Source organism: Pestalotiopsis fici, assembly GCF_000516985.1.
Source record: "Pestalotiopsis fici W106-1 unplaced genomic scaffold PFICI_Scf_1, whole genome shotgun sequence".
NCBI lineage: Eukaryota > Fungi > Ascomycota > Sordariomycetes > Amphisphaeriales > Sporocadaceae > Pestalotiopsis > Pestalotiopsis fici.
In genome coordinates, this window is record NW_006917091.1 from 1039678 (window position 1) to 1061826 (window position 22149).

At 49.7% G+C, this 22149-nt stretch overlaps 3 protein-coding genes across 3 annotated transcripts; 2 read left to right on the top strand and 1 right to left on the bottom strand.

Moving 5' to 3' along the window:
- Positions 1-2261: 2261 nt before the first annotated feature.
- PFICI_00332 (uncharacterized protein) lies at positions 2262-8393 on the bottom strand (the record flags this gene model as incomplete). Its single annotated transcript, XM_007828913.1, has 7 exons — positions 2262-3458; positions 3508-3795; positions 3853-4062; positions 4119-4746; positions 4802-6498; positions 6548-8161; positions 8220-8393. The coding sequence occupies 7 exons, from the start codon at positions 8391-8393 to the stop codon at positions 2262-2264; spliced, it is 5808 nt and encodes a 1935-aa protein (XP_007827104.1).
- A 746-nt stretch (positions 8394-9139) lies between these two features.
- Positions 9140-10005, top strand: PFICI_00333 (Proteasome component C5; the record flags this gene model as incomplete). Its single annotated transcript, XM_007828914.1, has 2 exons — positions 9140-9246; positions 9318-10005. 2 exons carry the CDS (start codon positions 9140-9142, stop codon positions 10003-10005), a joined length of 795 nt encoding a protein of 264 aa, XP_007827105.1.
- A 9391-nt stretch (positions 10006-19396) lies between these two features.
- On the top strand, positions 19397-21527 carry PFICI_00334 (uncharacterized protein; the record flags this gene model as incomplete). Its single annotated transcript, XM_007828915.1, has 4 exons — positions 19397-20111; positions 20178-20243; positions 20314-20858; positions 20919-21527. The coding sequence occupies 4 exons, from the start codon at positions 19397-19399 to the stop codon at positions 21525-21527; spliced, it is 1935 nt and encodes a 644-aa protein (XP_007827106.1).
- Between the last annotated feature and the right edge of the window lie 622 nt (positions 21528-22149).

The following is a 22149-nucleotide window of genomic DNA, read 5'->3' on the forward strand; positions in this document are numbered from 1 at the left end:
CCGGGAATAAAACAGAAAACCTGATCTGAGACAACAACACAATACACACTAATTATTCATATTCGCTTCCAAGGGGATGATTGCATTGTCCCCCTTGTCCAAGCGCAGGGTATACTGTTCGAATGCTCTAATGGAGACCGAACGAATGACTGGTATTAAAAAGTGCTAACGAAAGCTGTCAGGGCTGTGTCTTCAGTTCCTGGCGCTGTGCCTGGTGAAAAAAGACGAGCCGAGCCAGATCTCCGCAGGTGGCGAGTGAAAGACTCTAGTCTAGAGCTCTCCCCCGCTCTGTCGACGACTGTCACTGGCCCTTCTCGAATACAACCTTTGACCACATGCCAACTGATGATCAATTTTTTTTTTCGATGATCGATATTTCAGACTTTTCCATTCGCCTCCAACATGGGATTTTTGAAAAATTGCCATCTTCCTTGCAGCTTGTCATGTTTGACGTGTCATGAGTGGCAAATGGTTCGTTTGGCACAATGCGCAGACTAGTGCAGACCCTGAGGTATGACGTAGCCACAATTGCACCCCCGGAGAAGAATAAAAAAAAAAGGGTCTCTTGAAGGAGAAACTTTCTTCCCCAAACCCAAACTGCTTGAGAATGGAAGTTGTGAGTTAAGATCCACTCCGCTTCGTTCTTACTGTGGTACGTATGATGCTCAGTACGTACCTCTTTAGGTTACCTACATTGACAGTTAGACCCCGCAGCACGTCGGCCCGCATTCGGCGTTCGGCAACACTGAGAACAAACTGCCCAGTTCATCACGGCCATAATCAACATCCGGGGGTACGTTTTGTATCGAGGCATTTCGCTGATTACATATATTGTGGTATCCTTCCGTGTGCCGAACCGCTATCATGGCGCATACTGAGCCAAGTATGCCGAGGTGAAGACGTCGGATTATATGAGATGTTTTATAGTCCAGAAACGGGCAAGTTCACAGCCCTAGGCGAATGGACACCCGGAGGAACATGTCCGGTCTAAGGGTCTGCTGTGGATCTGTGGTTTTGTCGCTAACGTAGTCTAGTCAGGTACCAGCATAAAGCTACTCTACTACTACTAATTCGTTCCAGTCGACAATGGTCAGCTTGTGGTGGAAGGGATCGATGGGGATCTACCCATCATGACCAACATAACACCCAGGTGCGCAACATTCCTGTATCCGATCGCTCATACAAGACTACCAAAACGTATCATGTTTGTAGAAGATAGCTAATAGCAAAAAGAATGAAAAAAAAAAATTAAAAAAAAAAACTTGCTGCGCTGGACATGTCCATGATTGGCGAGGTATGGAAAGAAACCCACACTATCACACATTGAATCATTTGCCAGCATACCATTTGAGCAATGTTATACAGACCACACAGCTTTTTAATAATTGCAGGTTATATTTGAATCTCCTGTTAGGAATTTATCCATGCATTAAATGACTATCTTTCACTAATATCATATATCTCTAACCACCAATAAGTCCTTCTAGAAAGCTTAGGACTCACCTCCAAATTACACGATGCTCAACTACAAACAACTCATGGCAAAGCGTGCACATGGACCGCCTTGGTGTGATGTGTCTTTAAGCAAGGGGCTCCGAATATTACCTCATGTTGACGACGCACAACCAGATTCGACAGGGTTCGCCGACACGCAGTCAAGTATCCCTGGCCCTTCAAGGTTTGCGACAAAGATGCAGACAGGGCATCGCCCATTCCAAGGCTCCGCGATCTCGACATCTGGACCAGGGAAATTGGAACCATGTACACACTCCCCCGGACTTTACCGACTACCCTAACCCAACTGTTTCGGGGCTTTTTTTTTTGTCAGCCTATGAATACATGCAGGGTACCGATTTAAGCATAAAATAAAAACGATTGGCGACTGGGAAAAGAAGAAAAAAGGGGGGCCCCAAGCCTGTCCTGATCTACGACATAGGTTGCGGGGCCATGTGACTTTTCGGACGAGACATCCCAAGCTGGAGCGCATCCCCGCAGTCGATGCTCCCTCGCTGGCGACTATAAACGTAGTCAAGCCCAACAAAATTTGCTGGCGTGGAACCTTGAAAACACAATTGAGCACATATAAGGAGTTACTAAACCAAGCGGTAATGTGTATTCAGGCAATTAGAAGGTAGGTAATTTAGACAATGATGGGTAAGATTTATATCGCTAGACAGCCCCATATCATGTGCATCTTGTATCTCAAGGACGATCCCAGTCTCTCGTGCTTTTCCCTCAGGCATGCTGACAAGAGTCTCCCACTAGTAGGGAATACCGTTGGTCATCAGTTGGAACTGATCGTACACTGCCGTCGAGTAGTTGTTTGCACTCTTCTTGACCAGATCCCGGACAAACAACGCAGCCTCCCTCTCGTTCTTCTCGAGCACAAAACGCTGCTTGAAATGCATGACCGACTCGGGTTTGAAACAGGGCAGTCCACTGTCCATCATCATGAGTACAATCTGACTCAACTTCTCGGCGTACGGACGGGTAGCCAGGAACGCCTTGACGCAAAGTTCTTCAAACCACTTGAAAGACTGATGTTCCGGGCTGCCACCCATGACAGCAAGCATCTCACCCGTAAGCTTGAAGGGTGCACGCTCGAATTTGACACCTCCAGGAGCAATATCAAAACAGAAACCAAAGTCAATGTGAAGAATATGCCCAGCATCGTCAATCATGATGTTGCCGTTATGTCGATCCTTGAACTGCAGCAGGAAGGAGATGATGCTGTAAGCAGCCATGCTCTTGACAAAGTTGTTGCGGGCCTGCTGGAACCTCAATGAGTCCTCATTGCCGTACTTGCTGACAAAGTACTCGTACAAGCCATTGACTGCCTCACGACCGAGCATGTCACGAGAGATGGAGTTGGGCAATACATCAATGACACCACAACCAGGCGCCGTGGCGGTCACACGGTAAGGGAAGACGAAGACGTCGAGACCGACATTGTGGAAAATGCCTCGGAAAGCAGCGATCATCTGGAGGGCGAGAACGTCCTGGCGACAGTCGTCTCCGACCTTGAAGATGGCCGACTGCCACGTCTCAATCGTGTTTGCTGGAGGCACATAGCCAGTGTCACTGGTAGCTTGGATGACCGCCTCTTGTTCATCCTGTGAATCCGTTTTGGGCTTCTTGATGCGGAATGTAGCCATGAATGGTGCTTTGGCATGAGACTGCAAAGGTTTGCCGGACTTTCTGTCGATACCAATGACAACACCATCAGGATTACTTGGCAAGTAGACGCCAACCTCAACATTGATCTTGCGGAGCTCTTCCTCAATCTTGAGCTTCTTCTCGGGCTTGGGTCGCTTGATCAAAGGCTTGAGCTTGCCGGAAATGCCGGTGACTTCGTCAAAGAAACTAAATTCTTTTTCGTAAAAGGCTCGGTCCTCGGGAGAGAAACTGTCAACCATCCTGTTCATCACCTTGTCAAGAGCAGGCTTGATTTCATCAGGCTGTAAAATCGTTAGCAATGTTAATTCACAAGCAGAGAATTGCACTCACTATCTGTGCATCGTCATCCTTGTAGGAGTTTGCCTTCATGTTCCAGATAATTTGGTGCGCAAAAAGTTGTGAGAATTGTGCAGTCTCAATGATGTAACGCTCTACATAACCCAGAGCGTCGTATCTCAGACCCTGCACAATCTGCGGAACGTAGAAGAACGTGACATCCACGGGATGATCTTCAAGGGCTCGCATGGCGTACTGCAGGACGAAGGGGTTGTTGCGATACGTTGGCATGAAATAAGTCACAGCCGTCACAGGATTGACGGGAGACCAATAAAGTAGATACTGCTCAGGTCAGCAATGTTCTGCTGAGGCAGAGGATATGATCGATGAGAGTCTTACCTTGAGCTGATCGCGTACGTCTGTAGGCAGCTCACTGCCAAGAAGGATTGGCAGCGCCTCGGGTTCATTGACAGCTTTGGACGCAAAATTCAACAGCAGCCAGCGGACCTCACTGTGGACGCTGTGGAAATTTGAGAATCGACTCACGAGCTCAATCGCTAGAGAGGGGCTCTCTGCCCAGGCAACTCGGATGAGTGGGTTCAGAGCCAACTACTTCTTGTTAGTCTTTTGTTTGAAATGGCAAGCGTACAAATCTCGAAGCTTACCTCCAGTGCCTTTTGACCCTGATTTGTCATGATGTCTGCCCGTGCCCCATGATCGCCTAGAGGATGAACCCAGACATTCAACCGTGCCTGTTCGCTTTCGAGCAGGAGCTGAAGGAGCTGTTCTTTTTGCTGCAAAGCTTTGTATGATCCCACTGGGCTTGCTGCAATGGTGGGGATTCCTTTCAATGCTGTCGACACATCTGATATCAGGCGCACTTCAGTTTTAATTTGCAGGATGTTGCTACCAAAGGACCATTTTGGAACAAACTTGAACCAGCTGAGGCCAGCGGAAAGAATCTGGTCCTTGAGGCGCCAATGCGTAAGGTTACCCAAGCCATTGCTCACTTTGAGCACCCTGAGACTGAAGAGCATGATGCGCAGTCGAAGTTCTCGGGCCAAAGGATGAGAAATGGAACTCTTCATCGCATTGAGAGTCAAGTCCAATAGTCGAAGGAAGATACGCTGCGTGTCCGGACTACCTAGACGGGTGGAGTTGAAGTGACTGTTGAAGAATTGTACCAGACGCGTGTGGGGAGCAAGGAGGTTGTGCACGACTTGTCGACGCTTGGTCATGGCCTCGTTGTTGCTCGGTGCGAATTCTTCCTTGACAAAGAAAGGGTCCGGGTGCCTGCATATAGGTTAGCTAGTTACTCCGAGGTCTTAGTCCAAATCGCAGTCCTTACATTAGTGAAGGGTTGAAAAGCCCCAGGCGCTTCTGAATAGTAAACTCCCACTGTTGAGCGATTTCGGCAAGCAAACGCGGTTCCATTCGAGGGTTTTCATTCATCACTCCAAGCCAGAGGGATACTCCAAGCTTCAGGGACTCCTTGGTAAACATTGTAAAGGGGATGCTGACCAAGTAATGGGTCACGGCGCTCTCGTCCTTGTTGGAGCGACAAAGTAGTGCAGCAGCTCGGCGCAAAATCTCACGCACGTCATCAACCGAAGTGGACTTCTTCGTAGCAAGTCGCGATTCGATATGAGCCAGCGCGTTGACGGCGTTGGCAGTCTCATTAAGTGGTGACTTAATAAATGATGCTCTTCGCCCGTGAGGCATGAAATTGACGAGATCCATGCCATGGTCAGGCAAAGCCTCTCCATATCGATATTCCTGGCGAGTAGTGTACTGGGCGATGAAGTCGGATGCTGTGTTGATGGCTGTCAAGCCAACGGGGTTCAGCGATGTCAGTCTTTGGTCCGTTAATGGGATGGAGGCTCCCATTTCCATTGCAAATGATCGACCCAGAGACATGTGTCCGTAGGCACTTTCTTCGTCAAACTCTGAAAGGTAAGTTTGCAAAAGACCCTTCACGTCTGCAGGCGCCAGATTAATGACGGATGCGACCCAGAGCTTGGCTTTCTGGTACAAGCGATCAAGGGTATGTTTCCTGAAACCGTAGTCATCAGAAAGCTCAATGGTAACGTTGCCTCGCGCTGAAGTGAAAACTGATCGTGGCTCGTACATTTCTGTTTCGGCTTCCAGGCAGCTTGTCCACATTAGAGATAACAGTTCCAGCAGAGCAAACAGAGACGACCTTTGGCACAAGGCTGAGGAAATCTCTGTTATGAATCTGTCAGCTATGGCAAAGGCGGCCTGTTGAACTCTCGCAATACGGTGGCAACAGTTGCACAATATAGCTGCCAACTGCAACGCAGCGTACTGTGCAGAGAACGTCGGTAGCTCTCCAGCCAAAGTCTTGGACAAGTATTTCTGAAAAACAACATCGACGATTCCGGTCATGACGCTGCTGACCTCGGCTCTATGCATGCTGGGTTCCAGGAAGTACGACAGGACCTTGGTACAATCGCCCGAATCAGCGCGCAAGCTCTCGACCAAGTAGGCTGCCTGGAGAAAGATAACTTTTCTGTAGCTCAGGCTCCTGATCTCGCTTGCTTTGCTTGGGATCAACTCGGACAGTTGCTTCTTCTGCCTAGATTCTCTATCTGACGTGTTTGCTCTGCGAAGAACGGTGTTCAACTCGATATCGCTTTCGTTCTGTTCACCACGCTGTTCGGCCACAAGCGGAGGCGAGTGTATTGCCATGATCCTGAGCTCATTGGTGTACTTCTTGCCCCGGTCAGTCAAAGGGTTGAATCCATGAACCACGATATTGAACCAAGCATCACGGATGGCTGCGTGGCTGTCGTCCTCGGATTCGATATGGGCAGCAAACTGCTTCGTAGACATGAGAATGGAAAGGGGCTGAAGCAGCTGGGAGATCTCGCCCGCCGCGAATTCTAGATCGGACTCCCGGGCACCCTTGGACTCGTGCACATCTCCCTTGGAGATCAATTCCTCGAGTATGTATTCAAGGTATATATCAAATAGGGGTGAGCCCCGTTTCACGTTTGCGGAAATGTAGTTGCGCGCTTTCGTGACCTAGACCGGGGTTTAGTATGTGGCTTTGTTAAGTTCCGTCGGTACTTACAGCAGTGAGCAGAGTGGCATTATTATCTACCAATGCAGCGTGGCAGATCCTAGAGTAAAGTCTGAGAAGGGAACGGAACTCCAATTGTCCGCTTGTAAGTGACAGATGGGCTGCACCGGTGATGATCTGTGCATCTACAGAGTGGTTGACCTTGTTCAACTTCTGTAGAAGCATGGCCTGTGCCAAGGCTGTAATCTTTTCATCATTTGAAATGTTTGCAATGCTGCTGATGGCTTGAACAATGTTGGAATAGACCAGGGATGTGTCCTCGTCACCTTGTAGTGCCAAAGATATCGAGCTGCCCGTCGATTGCCGTCCGTGGTATATGCCATTTGCTTCTATACCGTCAGCTGCAAAGTCGGTGTTCGTACCATTTGGTATTTCCTGCTCAGTTGTTGGGCTCAACACGTTGCCAAGGGTGTACAAGGTGGTGATCACTGCATCGTGCGAGAGCAATTGAAGAACAAAAGCCAAGCATTTCGATGCTACCTCTATCGTTTCGCCGCGCAAGATACTCTGCACAATAAATCGAGGCAAAAGTCGGCTGACTTTTGGTGCATAACTCTGGTTCAACCTGCACAATATAGCCATTGATCGAAGCACAGTGGATGCCAGCACGTCGTCGTGCATCTGAATGGGATCGAGCATAGTTTCTTCCAACCAGCCCATAAGAACATCAGGCTCAGCGGCATCCTCATTGAGCACGGTGCAATTCAAGAAACCAACTATAGCTGCCGCTTTGACAGCAAATGCGATTTTCTGTTGCGATACCGAGCCCATTTGTATAAAGTCGGCGCTCTCTTCTAGCCTATCGATCTCATCCCGTGCAATGTTGGCATACATTTCAATGGAGCGGAAATCTGCATCACCATTGCTGTGTGGCCCGGGATTGATCATATCTTTGTTCGCCATGAGCAAATCGAGAATGTGAGTTGCTCTGAGAATCCTGGCATCTGCAATCAGCAGAGACGTGGATGAGCCCAAGAGCCAGATGAAGCTACGCTGAAGTAAGTTTGCACTGAGCGGGCGGCCCTGAGCGGCATAGTGCCTCATGTATCTCTTCCACTCCTTGGAATTCCTGTCCGAGGCGTGCGCATTTCGTATGCTAGAGAATGCGCCCTCGACAGCAGTCAAGAAAGGTTCAGTGAGGAGGTTTCGCACTCGCTGGATCAATGCCAGTCGGCCGCCAGTCCTCCAGAAGTCTGCTTGCGCCGAAGCAGCATCCAAAAAGCCCAGAAGTGCAATGGCAATAGTCGCGGTACGGGTAGCTTCCTCGAGACTTTGGTCGACGCCGTCCTCATCTTGCAAAGACACGACACTCTGAACAGCCGTTTTCAGGGCGGCGAGGAAAGCCCAAATGTTGTCAGACACGGTCTCATGTAGAGCGTCATGTCTGGAGCCCAATGACAGCAATGCAGCGGTCAGGTGAGTGGCCAGAGCTTCGATAGGGGAGGGCTCGATCGTTCGAAAGAATGGCGACGGTTGAAACGTCTGCGAATGCGCCTCGAGCAGATAGGGGATCAGTTGGTTTGTCAACTTTTGGGCACTCTGGCTACTTTGCACAGCCGGCGCAGCTTTGCAGAGAGCAATGAGGACTTCAAATTCGCGGATTGTCTGTGCATGATCTATGTCAGTAACAAGAGACCAGATGTGATATCTTCGGTGCGCATACCATGGGTACTCGAGCTAGCGAGTGTCCTCGAGCAGAGCCATTTTCCTTTACTTTGCCTTGGCCCGTCGCTTTACAAAGTCGGTCGAGGTCAGATCGGTCGAAGGAAGTGATGACGCTCGACGCAGACAGGGCGGCGATTTTCTGCAGCGCCTGTTGGCGAATGTCGCGGGCCATGTTGGCGTACTGGCGAGTATAGTGACCTGCTCACGGCGTGCAGGTTCACCAGTCGCAATAATTGCTTTGCGAATTCGAATTTCCAAGGTAATGCTGTAGTCGGGTTTTACTGCTGATGGAAACTTCCAGTAGTGGTTTTTTTCAATGTCGACAAACGTATAAGAATCCACGTTGTCGAGCTCTGAAGTTGACTTTGTCCCCTAATTCTTCGACTTCGCGCCCGTTTCCAGAAGAAGTGGAAATCGAAATGACGATGCCACTGCCGTATCCCCTGTCGCCAGGGAAATGACAGCGCAACTGGCCAATCCCGAGGCGCCTAGACTGTGTCTCGCGAGTGTTTACATACTGTAGCTGGGCCCGTAAGTCATTTCCAAAGCTCGGGCCACACCCCATAACACTGGAGAGCCCCTGGTCAGCTTGGCCCCAGTTTCTTTCCCTTTCACACAGGCCTGGGGCTTACCTAAGTAGCCAAGTTAGTGCTGTTCTAGTGTAGCTAGGAGCTCCTCTTTCAGCCTGCTGCAAGGCTGCAAGCTGTACGCGTAGTGTCATTGGGAAGCTACCTACCTAGCAACAACTGACCTCAGTCATCAAACAGCTCCATCACCAACCAACAGCCTTCTGCAATCATCACCACCCACAACTCACCGTCGACGACAACATTCGCATCAGAAACTGCATAGTACACCTCATTGTCGTCCAGATCGCCTTTGATTTCCGATAGACCAGCGGCATCTCGATCCTTCATCATGGCCATGTTCAGTCAGAACCCGGTCCTGAACGGACCTAGCTATTCGTTCTCGGATGCACCTGCTCAAGATCACGTCGATGGCTTCAGAGAACACCGTTTCAACCCGTAAGAACATCACGGCACCGAGCATCGAGCTCCTGGCTATTTCCAGAAACTGACCTTTCTTATCAATGCAGATACTCTGACAACGGTGGCTCAACACTCGCTATTGCCGGCAAAGACTTCACCATCATGGCGGGCGACACCCGTATGACCTCGGGCTACAGCATTCTCACACGTTTCGCACCCAAGGTCTACAAGATTGGCGGTTCCAACTCCTCACAAGACGACGCCAACATCCTGCTATCCGTGGTCGGTTTCGCAGCCGATGGCGAAGCACTCCAGGAGCGCCTCGACACCATCTGCAAGATGTACCGATACCGCCACAACAAGCCCATGTCCGTCGCAGCCTGCGCCAAGCGCCTCAGCACCATCATGTACCAGCGCCGGTTCTTCCCCTACTACGTCTATGCAATCTTGGGTGGTCTGGACGAGAACGGTCAGGGTGCAGTCTACAGCTACGACCCGGTTGGCAGCTACGAGAGGGAGCAATGCAGAGCTGGTGGTGCTGCTGCAAGCTTGATCATGCCGTTCCTCGACAACCAGGTCAACTTCAAGAACCAGTACATTCCTGGAAGCGGTGTCGGCCACGCCCTGCAGGAGCGCGAGAGGAAGCCCCTGCTGAGAGAGGAGGTTGAGGTTTTGGTGAAGGATGCATTCGACTCGGCCGTGGAGAGACACATTGAGGTTGGTGATGGATTGCAAATGGTCATTATTACAAAAGACGGTATCGAGGAGAAGATCCTGCCGCTGAAGAGAGATTAGGCTGCAAGAAATGCAAGCCAGATGAATATCCCAGGACTGTACTTATACCGACGATAGAGATGCGCGATGAACAAGCCCAATGAAGTCATACGTTTCTCATGCATCGCCTCACATTTAAGAAGTCGCTAATTACCAAGGCGTGAATCAGTGTCACACCAACCAGGCATGTTGTGGTGAAAGCCATGCAAAAGACTATTCTCTCGCCCATATCATAGCTTCCCCGGGCCTCGAATCAGCCAGCATCGCAGTTGTGTCGTCGAGGCGGGCTCTGAATACGCTGGAAAAGAGGAGACCAAATAATTAGAATCCACACACGCTAGCAAAGATTACTCAGCTATATCGTGAGAGCGACTGTGATTGTTTAAAAATGTTTCAAGATGTCCAACCACCCAAGAAGTACTTGTTTTCGACACTTGTCAAATATCCCAAGGTTCATTCGGTGTTTGTCCGCGTCCAGTGGACGAAATACTGATTATCAACGAAAGTCCCTAGTCATGCTCTGATTCACTACTGCTACTCTTTGTTTTGTTTTGTTTTATCCTTCTGGTAATGGTACTGGTTGGCAATCATGAAAAGAATGCAATGATGGCTTTCAACTCATGAGACTACCAGCATTGGAGGCTCCCTACTTGCTACGTTTTGATAAGTGCTTTCCTGTGCAATTGCCGAGCCGATCTATAAAGCCTGCCATTAGTATCGGCTTCTGTTTGAAAGAAGGCACGAATGCATTGCCCAGTAGCCATATATATCATGATGAAACGTCCTCAACTCCAGCTTCAATTGCTCTTAGCTATAATAGCGTCGATTCAAGGACCTCAAGGACTTTTGCCAATACTTCAGAAAGTGCGGTCCTCTGATCTATTGCCACAAAGGAAGTGGGACAAATTTATGATTAGAAATGACGGAACCCAAGCTGGGAGAAACGACAGTGTGGCCAGGTCCCCTCAATGTCTCGACGCAACACCGCCCGGGTGGCGTTCAATGAATGCATATTCGGCGTTCACCAAAAGAACAGGTAAAGGCAAGGCTGATGACTATGATCAAGTGAAAGATTTCCTGGTTATAAATCTAGACGGATGAAATTTCGTGTAATCTGTACTCATCGTAGAGGCGACGGTCTTCTACGGCCATAGTATCCTTGAACGGTGGCGAAGAAGATGGGACGGAGCTCCGGTGTATTCATTGGGACATATTAATCGTCCAGATGATGAGCATTACGACCACGAATGGTTGGAAGCAATATAACAATTCATTTCTTGATACTAGAAATCTACAAACACAAACCATGGTCTTCACAAAGCTCAACATGCAAGACCTAGAGGCTTCGGTGGTTCAGTTCAATGCCGACTTCGTTTTGGACGGTAAGAGTGGTTGTGGGGATGGGAGGCGCACGTCTTGGCCAAGGCACAAAACGCGCACTTTCAGAATAATCCCCCCGAAAGAAAATTAAAGAAGACGAAAAGGACCAGTTCCCAGGTACCTCTGGCGCGGGAGAGCTTGCTTTCGTGGTTGAGTTGAGGGGCCCAGAAGATATGGCCAGATTCTAGGGTATGGATCGAGATTGAGTGGTACTTCTTCAGTTCATTTCTTTCTTTTTCTCTTCGTGTTTCCCTTTCATCTGAACCTATGTCCTGTTTTGCCACGGCCTACCGTCATGATGACCCTCCACGCTGACCATGCTGTCAATTTCGGGGTCGGCTGCCTCCTTCACTAGATACTTCAGGTTCATGTCCGGCCGATTGCAAATAGTCAAAGCAATGGATTGCACCCCACGACATTCCCACCTAATGGCTGAAGAAAGCCATCTTGATATCCATATACACTTATATGTAAGATCGACAGGTCAATGGTGGCTTGGGTGGGTGCATACGCTCATATGCCTTTTGGCCGTAACAAACGCGCAATGAAATGGATTCGTCGCGACCAATGAGATGTCAGTGTTTGCCAAAATTTCCCGAATCCAAGTAGCTAGATGAAGAAAGGCTTTCGTCGAATGCCCAAGTCTACAGGCAAACTCGCTAAAAGTCTCATGTGCTGTCAGCTAAGTGAAAGCATGACAACCGATGAAGCTTTTAGGACAAGGCAGCAGCGGCTGGAGTAGCTTGCAGGCACGGTAGATTGCACAAGGGGCCTGGAATCTCAGTCAAATCCTGCAAACAGAGTGTCAGGTACTGGGCTGCGGCGCCCACGAAGCGCCTCGGCTTCCAGTCATGTAGCAGGGCATGTCTTCAAGTGGAGTTTGAGGGAACCAAGCAAGACGTTGCAAGGCATGCCTTGGGAGGAACAATCCTGCCCGGGGCCGCCTCTGGCGCCATGCGCCCAGTCTTCACCTACTAATTCTTGCCGGTGTGAGAGAGTGTTGGGCAGGACGGTCTCGTTGCCCTCGGAGACACCTCGTTTGCTCGTCAGGTAGGCTGTAGACGTCCCCCTGGTGGTACAGGCATTGGTGTGATACAAGTCAATTTGAGAGAGTAGAGCGACCCATTTGAATCTCAAGTCGAAAAGACGAAGAGTCCATCCAGGTGATCAAGGGCCCGTGTGTAGTGTCATGCCAGGCCCATACGCAACTTGTATTGGGGGACGTTTGTTTTGCCACCTGCGTATACCACCATGCAAGTTCGATACACGCGCACTTATGTAAGGGGGATAGGTGTTTTTTTTTAACCCTTTTCTAAAAAAAAATTCTATCCATGACTGATAATCAACGAGGCAAAACCCTAGAGGCAAAAGTCAAACTTCAGTGACTTTAGCTACCCAGGCTAAATATGAACATGACATAGACACTCGTAGCAATGCGGGACGCAAGAGAGGCGAAACGTTGACAATCCACACTTGAACTTGCACGAGAGAAGAAAGACATCAGCGCTACCATGTATGGATTTCTCATTAAGCGATATCATTCAATTTTGTTGTCTCTCTGTATCCCGAAAAGACCTTGCTAAAATCGCTATTAACAAGCGTCACCTACTTGTGTACCAGCATAATGCTAAGCATCGGCGAGCCGAGCCAAAGGATTGCTGACATAGAGTAAAGACCACTACTATAGACAACTCGATTGGAAGCGCGTCGGTTATCGCTCGACCTTTGGAGATATCGCCCAAGTTGTGCCAACGATTCCTTGACGCCACCGTGGAATGGCGTTTGGGGACGATCTTAAATAAGAGCATCGAGGCGTGTTTAATCACCCCCTTGAGTATCTAATTACCTACTATGCTTACGCAACGTGGGCTGAGAAAGGCAAAGTTTTTGGCAGCCGTCGGAGCAAAACTTCCATGGCAGCAACGTCATGATAAAACTAAAGAAACATTGTTAGATCCTTGTGCCATTGGCAGCACAATGTCGGGAGGATTAAAGATAGTAAGAAGCCAGACCAGACGCCATAACCACTTTGCTGGTAACGCCATGCAGGATCGTCCGCCAGCAATTTCTTTTGGGGGGAGCAATTGATACTAAACTTGGCAGCTGAAGAATTTCCTTGTTTGACCGAACATGGACCGGTTCCCAATCTTCGAACCTGCCAACACCTCTCCCCAGATAACCATGATCGACGTGGCGGGACTGAACAAAAGCACGACGCATTGTAGTTAATTCAAAAAATGCCTTCTCTCAAGTATACTGGATGTTTCACGTTCGGAAAGTACGCGAGATCTTCGCGATCTGCGGTGATAATCATGGGAATAGCAAGCAAACGGGGGGAAGCGTTGACGAGAAGCAATCCTCGGCCCGGTGAAATTCAACCCCCCGTGGTTGGTCTTTTGTTTATTTTTGAATTGTAATCAATGTAATTATTTCACGAGAGAGTCATTTTGGTCCACAAATGGTTACGGGGTCCGCCCACGGGTGTAACCGTTGATGGTCGGACCATGGCATCATGGCCATCGAGATCGGAAATTCAGCTTTGGCGTCCAAGGGAGAATGGGGTATTCAATGCGAATTTTTGGTCAAACGGCTCGGCCGTTTTCTTTCCCCTGCTGGCGAGAACAACCCCCAAAAAAGCCACGTTTGCACTAAGTAGGTATGGACTTATTACTGGGGTGCGTCTCTGGTGAAATGACCGACAGATGACTGATGGCTGACTAGGAGTGCTACTGCGTTCCGTCCATGACCGGTCAAAGACTAGTTCAACGGTCTAGTATATACATGAACAATTATGCGAAACAAAGAGCCACCTTACCCCATGTTCGTCGGAGGTATCGTCTGTGGAATAAAAGCCATTGCCAACTAGTTTAGGATAGAACGGGAGCTGTCATCGGTCACGTTGTGATTATTGCCAGTCTCTGGATCTTCTGGGCCATCAAGGACCAACTTTGGGCGGCCGTTCGTGCATACATCGTTGGGCAGAAGTTTGTGCTGGTTCTGTGCCATTGTAAAGACTTTAGTATGAAAGGCTGCCGAGTCGGTGGGGGCCCAAGCCAATGTTTAAGACGCAGTGGCAGTTAAAGGTTTGGCAGTATCTGCAGGTCATCGAGATGATGCTCGTACACCTTCTTTTTGACTAGTTCCCGACTCCATCAGAGGCCAGATATGGCAGCTCGAAGAAGCATAGCTTCTAATTACTGGATGACATAGACTGCAAAGAGGGGACGAAAATTTCCCGACTCCCACGGACCATGTCACCTTGAATGACTTTGGGGGTGTGCCAATGTAGTGTATAGATAGATCTGGGTAGCGGTGGGGAGAGCAGGACTGCCTGTTGGCCTGCACTCATCAGTGCTCCTGTGTCTCATCCAGCGATCGATCGTCCACGACGCAAGCGACACTTGATGCAGCAAAATGGTTGGTGGGCTTGACGTCTTGACGTGAATGCCGCGGGCAGGGCAGGCAAGCAAGCACAGACAGGCTAATTAGGCGCCCTGGCCATTTGCTTTGATAGGCCAGCATAGTGCCATAGAAGCTCGCTAGTGCAGACACATCTCGGACGCTTCCATTCAAGGCTTGGCCTGGGAGGAATGAGAACCGTTGGAATGGAAGGTTGTTGGAGTGAAATCGTGAGCCCGTTTCCCGGGACGGCCAACCCGGGGGCCAGACACTAGACACAAATGTCATGATTTATTATAGGCTCAGTCTGTAGTGACTGTACTATACAGTGACCCCGGGAACTAACTTCAACTTGAGCTTCCAAGCGAAAAAGAAGGCGAGTATGCAAACGGAATGAGAAGATGCCATATCACACGGAATGCAATGGCCGGCACACGACTATAGCAGGGAAAATGGAACCGAAAGCATGATTCCAGCGATGCCGTTGGATTGTCTTTCGTGCCTGATTGCAAGATGCTTGCTAACCACCTAAGCTCTACGCTACGTGAAGCTTTTCATTGGACAATTGCCCATGAGGCAACCTAGACGCAGTACGTAGCTTGGTGGCAAAACGTCTTTTCTTGTTCGTTTTCGCTATCCTAGTGGCTAAGGTCTGATGCAGATATCAGGTCATTTAGAGTGTCCTCATTCAGGGTCCTGGGGTCGAGACTATCAGTATCTCGGTATTTGGCGACAGCCGTTACGGTGCGCATCGAGACGAATAGATATCACGGGGCGGCGTGTGGAAGCGAACAGACCCGAAAATGGGTGACAAGTCCGTGGATTACTTTCCGAGTGACTCGGGGTGTCCGGGTGTCACAACATGTAAAGGGACTGCGGCTCTGCTGATCGGCAGCCAAGATGAAAAATTTGAGGGGCAGAATACGATCAGAATACGCTGATAATCTGTGATAAGTGTGGGAGCTGGAGGGAGCATCGAGGGTTTCCTGGGGATATGGGGTGGCAAATAGAACAATTTTACCCATGTACGTTCCTGTTCGATGGGTAGCGGCATTGGCAGCTGCAGCGGATGGTTGAGGCTGAGCAATGCAGGCATGTCGATCGCAGCGCCGGTACTATGGTTGTCCGCCCAGGCAGCCCGTCCCGTCCCTTTCGTTTGCCGAAGGTAATAAATGATAAATGATGTATGCTATGCCTGCCAAAATGATGCTATGATGGCAACCCGGCAATGGACGCCGAGCCCGTGTGTTATAAAATCACACCTTTAAATTTTCGCGGGAACTATGTGAGAAAGCAGCACAATGGAATAACAAAAGTCAGTCGCAACTGTTGTAGGGTACCGCAAGTCAAAATTTGCGCTTGCAAATCTTGATTGGAATTTAAAGTTCTCGATCTTCTAGGATCGGGGTTTTTCGCGGAGCAGATCCTGCGGGCACGACAATCGTCATATAACCGTTGATTTGAGTCCATCACAACCGTGACAACAAACACAATTTGGTGACATGTTCATGGTACAACAAACAAGAACAAGAGCTCTATAAAAAGACAAATGATAATCTAATATCGGTAGCATTCGAGGTTGCGGCATATAAGCGAATCAATGTGCAGCAAAAGGTAGCATTGCTTTGGGTAAAATGTGGCTGGTGTGGACCATGCATGTGGCTGAAACTGGACTGGAGAAGGGGTCTTAGTGGTAGTAGATCTCTCCCAGGAAGGCATTGATTGCCGTACCTACTGTACCTGCCATATGCCAACTAAAAATAAAGGAGAAAATTTCTGCTCAAATGGACGACTTGGCTTGCATCGGGGCAAAAATTCAAAGGTATGAGAAGAAAAGAAAATTATTTTCTTCAAGCCCTAGAGGGGAAAAAAAAAAAAAAAAAAAAAAAAGACCCCCACTAGTTGACGCTCTTATACATTCAGTAAATAGAACCGACGTTACCGACCAACAACCGACTTGCGACTCGTACCACACTACGTACAATTACCCTACAAACCAGGGGAGATCGGCACAAGACATGGCGTCTTTCGCAATGGGGAAAGCTCTGCGCATTTTCTCCACATATGACGCCAGAGCCTTTTTCTTAGCAATGGCATTTCTGCAGATTCCCATGTCGCCGAACGGCCTTGTGAACCCCATCTTTCATGACGTCGATCTTCAACTAATTCGGCCAACGACGATGTCATCTCTGCCGTCTTGGACACGAACGCATGGTCTCTCAGCACAAGCAGCTGCCGCTGGCGCGAGATTTTGCTGGGTCGCAGACTTTTGATGTGGGTGAAGTAGCAGAGAAAATTCTTTTTCGCTCGCAGTACTATCTGGTCTGGCCAGAACGAGACACTTTTGAGGATATACCGGCCTGACCGACGACGACGACGAGTTCCAGTCCGTTCTACTGTCCCCCACGCAGTTCGTTCTCGGCGACATTGATTCCCGCATCGAGCCTTCGGAGAGTGGAAGTGGGTTCCAGCACCAAAAACTGACCTGGACAAGCCCAGTGTCGGCCAAGTGGGGTCCTTACCAGTATTACAAACCACCACCACCACCACGCCCACAATGGAGCCATTGACGACATTAAGGACGCGCCTAACGAGCCGTGTGAGCTACTGGCGGATAAAAACGCCCTGACGTTTTTTGTTGATTGCAGCATTTCCGGCCACTCCTCCACACACAAGATTATACTACTACCACTATGTATCCGTTTACTTCATTCCACTCAATTACGGAGGCTCGGCGAACTTGCGTGGGTGTGGATGCTATTGAGTATACTATCAATACCCACGCCTAATGAATCGCCGCGAGCGTCTCACCAACGTACCACTTGGTACCTGGCTTCCGGAGACCAGTGGTATGATAGACTGACTAACTTGCCGTGGACTACAACCACTACTGCTGCTACTATTGCTTGCTTTTCACGCTTTGTCTGCACAAACTGGGTTTGCTCTACATACTCGCTTTCCTACCCTCGTCTTTCTTCATCAATATGCAAAGTCCAGGTTGCACCATAGCGAGCGCGCGCATCTATTTTCGACAAGACGACTACCTGGACCCTGCTTCCGGTATCACCATCTAAAAACAGACCTTAGATAGCCCACATGGCTCGCGCAGTAATATCCAAAAAGAGTTGATCGTAGCCGCGCTCTACTCTCATGTGGCCATGGATTCTTGGTGCCCCGTTCGACTATTGCTTTGGCTGGGCCGGTCCTGGAAGGAGACCCCTGGACCCTGGACTCAGAGTCGAGCCGTCGGGAAGTACCGCCCGTTCTACGGCACCGCATCTTACGGTCTCTCTCTTTGTCTGGAGGTTCCTGGATTGACGTATAGCCATCGTCATCATTCTCGCCATCAATCATGGTTCTCTGCTGGACGGACAATTGTTGACTTGCCAGCTTGCTAGAGGGGTTGTCCATTTTGGTGCGCGCAACATTGTTCTTGCTGTCGACTAACACCTGGGCGCATCAATGATATCCATCCATTATTGCCATGGTTCAAGATGCGCAATTAGCTTTGCCATTCAGCAAAAGCATGCCAGCATGCCGCCCGGCAAGGCACAAGCCTAAGCAGGCCCAGAACAAGTGTGGCTGGGCAAGCCAGTAGTATTATGGTGTGTTTGGCTGTCAAAAAGCTTCCAAGTGCCAGCTCGTCCTCCTCCCTGGCTACTGCTGGTGCGGTCGTGCGACCCGGGCCCGGGTGGCAAAATCAGCAAGACAACGCGGGTTAGGTGCTAACGCAAATTACCACATTGGCAACCCCCGGCTTTCTTTCTCTTAACAAACTGTGGCTTTTCTCAACTCCGTCCTTCTCATTGGCTCCTGCGTGGCCCCCAGGGGGACTGGGGCTCCAACTTCTTTCTACACAAGATCGTCACCGTCTGGTTACCTACCTTACTCTTGCTACCCTGGCATGGTCAAGGACCACAAATGGAGCCCTATGGCCTACCCAAGCTACCAGCATCCGCCGGGTCGCGACTCGTCGGTACCTGTCCAGTCCCTGCTCGGGGAAACATGGTCCTGACGTGGGTCATTCTTCTTGTCATCTCATACCTAATGTAGAGCCCATAGCACTTCGGGTAGCTAGCTTCAATAAGAGGCAAATGATAGTCGGCTTGCACATGTTCTCCCCAAATTTAGCCACACCTCGTCTTCTTCTTACTAGACTTCCTGGTCTGTATTTTCGCCTCCCGCCTTGGACTTCCTATCTAGATACTATTCTTCCTGAACAACCTGCATATACTCTATACTCTCAGCGGCCTCCCATCAGACATACCTCGGACAGTGTTGCGGCTGGGCCTGTCCGTCTTGCCATACCATCTGGTAATTCAGCCATATCCAGAACCCTGGAGAATCACTTAGACGAGGAGCACTTACACGCAACCCTGTAAACAGAAGCTTCGGCACTCATCGTTGCCGATACTGTTCCCCATCGAAAGCCCTATCATACCCTTGCCCAGGCTCAGCCATTGGGGTTTTCTACGCCACACCGCTTGCAAGGGCTATTGTTAGCACTATCCACGATTTTATATCTCTCAGTTTCCGTCGCATTAATTCTTCGGAGTTATACCATACCTTCAGCAAAGCTACAGGACTTCATCTCTCTCACGCCAACGAGAACTTGTGCTGCTGGTCAGGCCAAATGGGAGATGTACCACCGCCCTCGAGCTTACCGAATGCTCACTTAGGCCAAGAAGCCTATGATAATTCTTTCCACGCGTCAGCAACTATTAGCGAAGGTCAAGCGCCTACTGTTCAGGCAACGGGCGAGAACGCGCTAGGCTTTCAGTCACCATACGAGCAACAAATTGATCCTTCTCAGAATGCGTTTTCTGCTCAGTTCAACATGACACAGCAACAAGGCACTGGTAGAGGGCCCGCGCAGGGCTCCTACAACATGAGCGCAATGGCAAATGCGCTGCCACATCCTACATTCCGGAACAACTCGAACAATGCCGGGCAGACACGATATAATCATAACGGCTCGTCCTCTGGCGCCATGCCACCGGTGGCTCAATATCCAGGACAGTCTGGCATGAATCCTATGGCTGCTCAGCAGTATTACATGGCACAACAGGCGTCCATGCCGAGTTACTATAATGCTCAACTTCCGCCGGCGCAACAGCAAGCTGGAATTCCGAGACAACACACCATGGGTTATTACACCAACCAGCCGATGATGAACCAAGCACATCAGCCGATCCCTGCTGGATATTATTATCCTCACCCTAGCCAGTATCCGAACCACAACGCGACAATGCCCGGAAATATGATGCCAAGTCACTATATGCCCCATGATCATCGGGGAAATTCCCCAGCGTATCAGACTGCCGCCAGCGCTTTTGGTATTCCAGAAGGTAGGTTGGGGTGAAAAGGCGCAGGACAGGACTTTCAGAGCAAAATACTGAGACCGAATATCCCAGGTACCAATAACCGCCGAGCGAGTCCCAATGTTGTTCGCGGTCCGCCCCGAAAGCCCCGACAAAGTGGTATGCTGAATGACCCACCTTGATGCATCTCTTGCTACTGGACCCAACATAAAACTTACTTTTTGACTAGGTCATGCCATATGGATCGGTAACTTGCCGCCGCAAACTGATTTGATGAACTTGGTTCATCATGTGTGTAACGAAGCTCCCGGTCTCGAATCTCTGTTTCTCATCTCAAAGAGCAACTGTGCTTTTGCAAACTTCAAGGATGAACAAAGCTGTATCCAAGCACAATCCAAATTACACGACTCGAAATTCCAAACTGTCCGACTCGTCAGTCGTCTTCGAAAGAGTACGGTCGAAGGAGCATCTGGGCAGACTGCTCCCACAGGACCCTCGGCGACATCACCCAAGGTGCAGACAGTGCCTCCCGAGGCTGTTAATCACGATGCGCCATCTACGCCTGCCGAAGCAGAAGCCGCTGCGGTACCCACCAAGCCATCAGAGGAGCAATCTTCAAGAGTGCCCCTTGTTGTTGATGGTGAAGCCCAACAACAGAAAGACCGCTTCTTTATTCTTAAAAGTCTAACTATGGAGGATCTTGATCTGAGCGTAAGGAATGGTGTTTGGGCGACACAGTCGCACAATGAAGAATCATTGAACAGTGCATTCAAGGTATATACGCGCTGCTTTGGCGGTCTATTTGTTGTATTTGCTAACGGGTATTGTTTGTAGGCTGCGGATAATGTCTATCTCGTGTTTTCAGCCAACAAGTCTGGAGAATACTTTGGCTATGCAAGGATGCTGTCTCCAATAAACAACGATCCCGCCGCAGCTATCGAGTTCGCCCCGAAAGCACAAGCCACAAACGATCTAGATTTACCCAAGGCGATCCCCACCGAAGCCACCGACAATTGCCCTCGGGGTAATATAATTGATGACTCAGCGAGAGGTACAATCTTCTGGGAGGTCGAGCGAGACGAAAGCGAGACACAAACGAACGAGGCTGAAGATTCGGAAGATTCTGCGAGCGCACGCAGCGGACTTGACGGCGAACAGGGTAAAGCCTGGGGCAAACCTTTCAAGCTGGAGTGGCTTTCTACAACGCGGTTACCCTTCTACAGGACTCGGGGTCTGCGGAACCCCTGGAACTCAAACAGAGAGGTCAAGATTGCTCGCGATGGAACTGAACTGGAACCTTCAGTTGGCAGGCGGTTGATTGGGCTGTTCAACCGCGTGCAGAGCCCCGCGTCGATAATTCCCATGGGAGCGCGCCAAAACTTGCCCATGATTGCTGGTTACCCACCGGCGCCTATGGCTGGGCCCGGGCCGTATCCAGCGTAATGCGTATGAAATGTCCCGGCGACTTATTGAACATCTCGGAGGATGCAGAAAGGTTCTCACGCGCGGTTTCAACCTTGGACGAATTCGAGCCAGTCTCGATTGCCATGCTGAGCATAGGCACACTCTCAATTGTTAGGCATCTCGACGATCATCATCATCATTATCATCACCACCATTATCACCACTACCAACACTTATCGTCAGCATTAATGATTGCCCCAGGTGGTGGCGGGAATGGGCGTGTTGGTCGACGATCGCGGCAGCGTCGGAAGGAGAGGCGAGAGACGCCGATGTGGGCTGTACCTTGGCTACTGTGTAATTACGAAAGTGACTGGAAAACTAGCGAGGTCAATTCTGCGATACTCACCGGCTGCATCATGATTTCTGCCCAAATCCTGCATCGCTCCCTTCTTGTGCGTATCCACTTTGATGATGATAACTTCTGTTTTGGAACGTGAGAGTCGTACGATATTTGCCAATCACTCTGTAAATCTCTTCTCATCCGCCACGACGTCATTGCAGACACTGTATGCAAGCCATTCAGTAACCGCATCCGCACTTTCTTGGCCCATCTCTTCTTCTCTGCCTAACCATCATGTGACGACCAAAATGAAAAACGGTC